This window comes from Lactuca serriola, chromosome 7 (genome assembly GCF_051521515.1).
Source record: "Lactuca serriola cultivar US96UC23 chromosome 7, Lser_US96UC23_V15, whole genome shotgun sequence".
In the NCBI taxonomy this organism is placed as follows: domain Eukaryota; kingdom Viridiplantae; phylum Streptophyta; class Magnoliopsida; order Asterales; family Asteraceae; genus Lactuca; species Lactuca serriola.
This window is the reverse complement of record NC_136414.1, coordinates 161,273,982-161,281,727: the sequence shown is the minus strand read 5'-3', so window position 1 is coordinate 161,281,727 and position 7,746 is coordinate 161,273,982. Positions and strand designations below refer to the sequence as shown.

The 7,746-nt window shown below is 32.8% G+C and overlaps 1 protein-coding gene across 1 annotated transcript; it reads left to right on the top strand.

The window, feature by feature from the left end:
- Nucleotides 1-648: 648 nt before the first annotated feature.
- Nucleotides 649-5,491, top strand: LOC145061777 (cyclase-associated protein 1-like). The gene is made up of 10 exons (XM_079009338.1): nucleotides 649-1,059; nucleotides 1,645-1,813; nucleotides 1,907-1,971; nucleotides 2,072-2,363; nucleotides 2,975-3,125; nucleotides 3,452-3,561; nucleotides 4,595-4,650; nucleotides 4,730-4,786; nucleotides 4,888-5,031; nucleotides 5,208-5,491. Exons 1-10 carry the CDS (start codon nucleotides 787-789, stop codon nucleotides 5,292-5,294), a joined length of 1,404 nt encoding a protein of 467 aa, XP_078865464.1. The 5' UTR covers nucleotides 649-786; the 3' UTR covers nucleotides 5,295-5,491.
- The last annotated feature ends 2,255 nt before the right edge of the window (nucleotides 5,492-7,746 follow it).

Sequence of the window (7,746 nt, the reverse complement as noted above, 5' to 3'; positions counted from 1 at the left end):
GGACATGCATAACTCCCGTTATTAGTTTCGAATCAACATGTTTCATTAACTAGGTTTTTCACCCCTGATATTCAACCTTTATGCTAGATTGAGATATAACGATTCGTCTATTAGAAGATTATGAAATGAGATTATAAGTAGACATGCCAAAATGTTCTAAGATTTTGGTCTTTTATTTCCTTTATGAGAAAAGAAATTATATGATCATTTTTTAGAAAGTATTAAATTCTGTCGTATTCTTTAATTTATAACCCATGAGTTGGTGTATATGCACACTTTATGTTTGTACCTCATCAATTGGAGATCTCTTCAACTCATTAACCCGATACTCTCTAAATCGAATAAATTTAAAGAAAAAAAACATCAATATAATTTAGACAATGAACATTGATCTCTCCATTTTAGAAAGTTCACCATTAAAGCATCTTGATGCTGATATTGATATTTTTTTATTATTAATGTTTAAACATTTATGTTACAATGTGAAACAACTAACAAGTAACCTTGTTACTCATAATAAATAAATACGCTTCATAAAAAAACGATTAAAGCTATGTCGTATTAAACAAACTGACATTACATTACTTTTTGCTATTTTTATTTTTACATGAACGTAGAAAAAGGGAGCATATTTGATAAACGACACGTGTCACACGCACGATTGCATGTTGTTCCCCTGAAATCACCGGCAAACGCACTCACCGGTTTTGGCGTTTCAAAAACCAAAAAAGCATCACCTTCACACACACCAAACACCAGATCCGATACAGGAAGTCGCTCGTCCAAATGGATGAGAAGTTGATTCAGAGATTGGAGTCCGCCATAGCTCGGCTGGAATCGCTCTCCCCCGGTTCCAAGCCCCCATCCGGCACACTTGACGCCGTATCAGCGGCATCGGAACCGTCAATCGTTGCATATGACGATCTGCTCGTGGAATACGTCGTTAAGGTATCCCTTGCTGCCGAGAAGATCGGCGGACAAGTTCATGATATTACGATTGTTCTCAGTCAGGCTTTCGCTACTCAGAAGGAGCTTCTCATGAAGATCAAACAAACTCAGGTGAATTTTTTACATTTTTTTCATTTACAATCGTGATCGGCATTACGCGTATAAATGGAATCATGTTGATTATCGTGAATGAAGTTTGGGACTCGTTTCTTCTGTTTAATTCACGTATTTCGTGTGTTTCTACCAAATCAGAAGAGAATTTATCATGTAAATCATCGCGATTGATCAATTAGGTATTAAAAACTAGAAATGCATCGTGTTTAAACATCTAAGTAGCTGTTTCATGCACATATGTTACGTACATTATATTTAATTCTTTTGTGTTTGTGAAATTGGATGAAAAACGAGACATGAACATTCCTTGGATTCGATAAAACAGATTGTTATGAAAAAAGCTCCATCAAGATGTAGTTGAATTTGATTAAAACCAAAAAAAATCGAAGCCACATTTATTTTGGGATAAAAACAAAACCTAAAAGTCTCCGATTGATTTAGAAGATGAAGTATTCTTTTCTTTCTTCTACTTTTATTTTTTACATTAATCCTATTATATACCCATAGACTCTTTTGTTAGTGAATGTGAAGTAATGTGAATCATTGTATTCAAAGTTTAATTTCTACATATCAATCATGCAGAAACCTGATGGGGGAGGAATGACAGAATTTTTAAAACCATTAAATGATAAGTTAGCTCAAGCAAATAACATGTCAGAAGGAAAGCGTTCTGATTTCTTCAACCACTTAAAAGCTGCTTCTGAGAGTCTATCAGCTTTAATCTGGATTGCATATACAGGGAAAGGCTGTGGTAAGCAAAAACTCTTACTTCTCACTTCATATTTTCCCATTTTCAACATCAATCTTGCATCAAAGCAACAATTATTTGCTCTTATCTTTTCAGGAATGAGCATGCCTATTGGACACGTGGAAGAATGTTGGCAATCAGCTGAATTTTACAACAACAAGGTACTTATCACTTATCATTTCATCTTTATCCACCCCCTTTTCTTAAAGTTAACAGGGGTTGTGACTTGTGATTGACTGATTGTTGGTATATTGATTGTAGGTTCTTGTAGAATACAAAAATAAAGATCCATATCATGTGGAATGGGCTAAAGCTCTTAAGGAACTTTATGTTCCAGGGTTAAGGGATTATGTGAAAGCTCACTATCCTTTGGGACCTTTATGGAGTACAACGGGTGCAGTTGTTTCTGCCCCAAAATCTGCCCAACCATCTGCCCCAAATCCTCCATCAGCTTCACTTGCCAACTTGGCATCTTCTTCTTCATCCCGACCAAAGCAAGGCCAAGGAATGGCTGCTGTTTTTCAGGAAATTAGTTCAAAGCCGGTTACTTCTGGTAAGTTTAATTTCCAAAACGCCATTTTTGTTTTGGGTTAAATGTAAGAAGTAGCAATGTACTTCTATTGATTTGTTCATTATAACACCTTACTTTCATTTTCGTTATTTTAATATTGTACTTTGAAAAAACCTAATGTTATCCAAATATATAGCAATTTTTAGTGCTATAATTGGGTAGATTTTATAAAGTATAATGTCCTAATAATGAAAACTGAAAGTACAGTGCTATAATTGGGTAGATTTATCATAGTACAAATGTACAATGCCTTATGAATAGCAATTTTCAATGCCATAATTTGGTAGAGTTTTTAAAGTGGAGAAATTAAATATTCTCCTACATTTTCTTCCTACTTATTTTTCTACCGATGTAAAATGGTGACAACTGTCACATTTTGATAAAATTAATAATATTTTAAGACACTTGTCATCAATGCGAGAATTGGATAGATTTTTCATAAGAAAATGTCTATATAAAAAAAAAAAAAAGAAAACTAAAAGTACAATGCTATAATAGAAAGAAATGAAAGTATGTTGCTATTTATTGCATTTATTCCTTTTTTGTTTCTAGGTACATTGTAAAGTTATTGACTCATGGTTTCATGGTTTCAGGATTGAGAAAGGTTACAGATGATATGAAGACCAAAAATCGCAAAGATAGAGCAGGGTTTGTGAGTTCTGGTGAAAATGAAGTTCAAAAGAGTGCACCAAAAACTGCTGCTAAAACTGGGCCTCCAAAGCTTGAGCTTGTAATGGGTCGCAAGTGAGTATTTTACAGTGTAAAATGCAAGAAATAGCAACATACTTCCATTTATTTGTTTATTATATTTATAGCATTTCACTTTCACTTCTTCCTTTTACTACATTGTACTTTGAAAAATCTACCCAATCATCGTTATAATTGGATAGATTTTTCATAGTACAATGCCTTAATAAGAAAAAAAAAACTGAAAGTGTAATGTTGTAATGGAAAGAAATGAAAGCAGGTTGCTATTTCTTGATTTTAGATTTATATTATATGCTTTGTAATACATTTGGACATATAAGGTTATTATATGTTTATTTGTATACTTTTTACACAATATACAGATGGGTTGTTGAGAATCAAATTGGTGTGAAGGATTTGTTGATTGATGATTGTGATCCTAAGCAGACTGTATATATTTTTGGATGCAAAGATTCAGTTCTACAGATCAAAGGTAATAAATTAGATTTTTTTTCTCCCTCCATAATTAAAAGAATTTAAATTTAATTATTAGAAGTTGAAAAGACTTACTAAAAAAACATAGCTTTGGTATCATGATGAACTATAAATTCAACTCCCATTGAATAAGAATGATATTATGATACATATATTAAAACAAAAGTACTTATGAATAGTATAGTTTTATGGTTTTATACTTTGGCCACAAAAGTTTCTTATTTTAGATTTTGGCCACAAAGTATAGTTTTAGAGTTTTACACTTTGGCCACAAAAGTTTGTTATTTTAGATTTTGGCCACAAATTTTTTTATTTCAGACTTTTGCCACAAAACTTTCTTATGTTGGCAGATTTGGTCCCTACATTTTCGTACGTTCTCACTTCCCTCACTGTTACTTTGTCGAATGCCACTTTCCACCCCCATACTTTGTAAAATGTTAGTTTTACCCCCCTCAAATTTGAACAACAACATTTTCCACCCCTTCACCTTTCGTATATTGGCATGTTGGTCCCTACATAGAAATTTGGTCCCTACACAGAAAATAAATTACAAGAACGGTCCTTGTAACTTACAGAATAGGTCCCTGTGCATAATTATATTTACAGGAGTGGTGCATATGTTTAAAAAATCTACATATATGCCCCTTCCTAATAACAAATTTACGAAAGTGAGATTTGGTGCTACATAGAAAATAAATTGCGAAAACAGTCCCTGTAATTTACAGAAAAAGTCTCTGTGCATATTTTTTTCACAAAAACAGTCAATGTGTTTAAAAAAATTACAAAAATGGTCCTTGCCTAATACAAAATTTACAGATTACGGCCCCGCAAAACGGGGGTAATATCACCCTAGTTATAGAAGAAAATAAAGTGAAAAAAAAGGAAAAAAAATACATTACTACTTACTTCCTGCAATTTGCCCATATACAAAATTCAAACAAGGAATCAACTAACTGATGACGTGGCATTCTGTCCCACAACTTAACTAATTCTTTCACGATAATTAATTTGACCTTGTTTACTGAATGCAGGAAAAGTTAACAACATCACTGTTGACAAATGCACAAAAATGGGCGTTTTATTCACTGTAAGTAAAACATTATTGATTATTTTTTTAATGTAAATTTGTGTATGTGTGATGACTGAGTGTTAAATTTGGAAAACAGGATGTGGTTGCTGCTTTTGAGACTGTTAACTGTAGCAGTATTGAGGTGCAATGCCAGGTAATATTTCCTACATATCAGTTTTGTTGAATTAATATTAGTTAATAATAATAATATGGTGAAAGAGAAATATGTTATTTTGTTATTATATAAATGTATAGGGTGCAGCCCCTACGATTTCTATAGATAATACAGCAGGGTGTCAGCTGTACTTGAGCCGAGAGTCTCTAGAAACTTCTATAACAACTGCTAAAGCAACTGAAGTTAATGTCATGGTGCCTTCCTCAGATCCTGATGCTGATCTGGTATGCTTGCTTCCGTTTTTTTTTTCTTAAAAAACTTTCTAGGGGTAGTTACGTCATTTGCACACACAAGAGATCGAAAGCAAAGTTTCTGTCTCAGTCCAATACAGGTCAAACACAGTAAAAGTTGTTCTGTGTTGTCATGTCATGTACTGTTTAATGTAATGATATGGTTACAGGCGGAACACCCTTTGCCACAGCAATACATTCACACTTACCAGGATGGAAACTTTGTTACAAACCCTGTCTCACATTCTGGAGGCTAATTTAAACCGGTGAAACATTCATTCGTCATGCAAGTTTAATGTTTCAGCCATTTTCCTCATTACTTTGATTCTTTTTAGAAGCCTCAAAGTGCTTCACATATTCATTTATTTCAAAATTTTGTTGCTTTTCGGCTTTTTTTTATTTGTCTGATTAAAAAGTCTGAATCATTGCTCAAGAGTTTTGTTTTTTTTTTTTGGGATTCGATTTGTCGTTTGTGTTCATGATACATTGCTTTACAAATACTTTTTTTTTACAAAGATTAATGTTCGACAACCAAAACGTTATAATTATAGCGTTGTACTCCAATTTTGAAATAATTGGACAGATTTTTCAAAGTATTACGTTTTAAATTTTTAAGAGAGAGAAACTGAAAATGGATGCTGATTTTTTTTGAAAGTGTAATATCCTAACAAAGAAAAATTGAAAACCAATGCCATAAATATGAAGATTTTTTTAAACTATAATATTTTAATAGAGAAAAAAAGGTTCAAAATGAATGTTATGATTGGATAGATTTTGGTGATGAATGTATAATGTTGTAATACATAGAGATTAAATTGGAACTAGGATTTTACATGCACGTTGCAGCAGCATCAATTCGTTTTGTAAGTTGAATTTTGATGATTGTATAGATAAAAATTAGGTACCATTGCATTTGTCGGTAGATAAATATACAAGGTTGGTATCAAATGAAAACGTATTATATGTGATCAAATTTAGGAAACGTATATAAAAATAAACACTAAAACGTAAAGAAAATAAAATTTATATTGATATGTACAAAAAAATAAGTATATATGATTTTTTTTTAAGTTAACAAAAAGAAATTCAAATAATGTAGTACGTGACATGTATTATACATAGAAAGCATACAAAAAAATAAGCATGAAAACGTCAAAAAAAAAATTATGTCGAAATGTAGACAGACTCGAATTTATGTTCACGTGTACATAAAAAAACAAGTTTAAAAAAAAATTAACGAACGTAAGTTCTAAATTTACGTTGAAATGTTGATCACTTCAAATTTATACCGACACATACATAAACAGGTACAAAAACAAAAGGAGTGAAAATGATATTTTATAAAATTCAAAATAAAGAGGGTTAAAATAACAATTTAAAAGTGTTTTAAAAAGTAAAATTATAGAAAATGTCAACTTATGAAAGTAGAAGCACGCTTAATGACAAATGATTAAAAATTTCAATTTATAAAAGTAGAAGCATGCTAATGTTAGTGGAAACTTCCTAACAAGGAGCTAAAGGGTGCCAAAACTTACAAATCAACATCAAAGATTACACAAAGTAGAAAGGAGATTTAAGCCCTTCCTCCATAGAAAGTTTCCTTTCCCATACCTATGCTTGATCCAAACATGGACCATTGATCTAACTCCTTCAAACACCAATTCCGGGGAAATGAATTTTGAGTTAAAGATTATATCGTTCCTTGCTCGCCATATACCCATAGTGCACCAGAAATGATTGAGAGTAATGTTGTCCTGCGTTTTGGGCATTGGAGGGTCATGGCAATATAAGTTAACATCTCCTTTATACTAGAAAATGTCGTTGGTGTGATACCGCACCAATCCCAAATCCGGTTCCAGAGATCAAGAGCAAACGGGCATTTAAGTAACATGTGATCTGTTGAATCAATTCTAGAGACACAAGCACTACATTGTGTAGAATGAACCTGTACCCCCCTTTGATCAAGAGCAACCGCAGTTGGAATGCGGTCCATTTTTGCTCGCCATATAAAACAACTTACTTTGATTGGAATCCATTTGCTCCATTGAAATACTCCATCCGGAATCATATGGATTGCACAATCAATCCTCTCCCTTAAGGTTGCAACGCAGAACTGACCATCAATTTTAAAGTCCGATTCACATCCAGTACCCCGCTTGATTTCTCTGGATAACATCAGAACCTGCAATATTCAGTTTACCAAGTGTAATTTTACATTTATCAATATTTTTCCAAACACTACTTAAATATCTGGACGCCATCTGAGATGGAAGCCACTCATCAAGATTATGGATTCCGTGAATAATTCTCGCCCATAGTGCACACCTCTCATGGAAGAATTTCCATCTCCATTTTGATAGTAGCGTTAGGTTTAGTGCTTTAATGGATCCAAGACCTAAACCACCCACCTCTTTTGGAGCAATTATTTTCTCCCATGCCACCCACCGGATTTGTTGTTAGGTCCTCCCCGTATAAAATTCCTCCTTATTCTCTCCAAGTTTTCAATCACTCCCAAAGGGGCTGCAATAATTAATAAATAACTAGGCGAATGTCCGCACGTTGCGCAGAAGCATCTATATAACTAAAATCTTTACATGATTTTTTAAATATAACAATAATGTTATTATTAAATTTGATATAATAATTCGTATACTAAGGAGATTTAATATATTGATTATTTTGAAGAGTAAATTACACGAATGGTCCCTA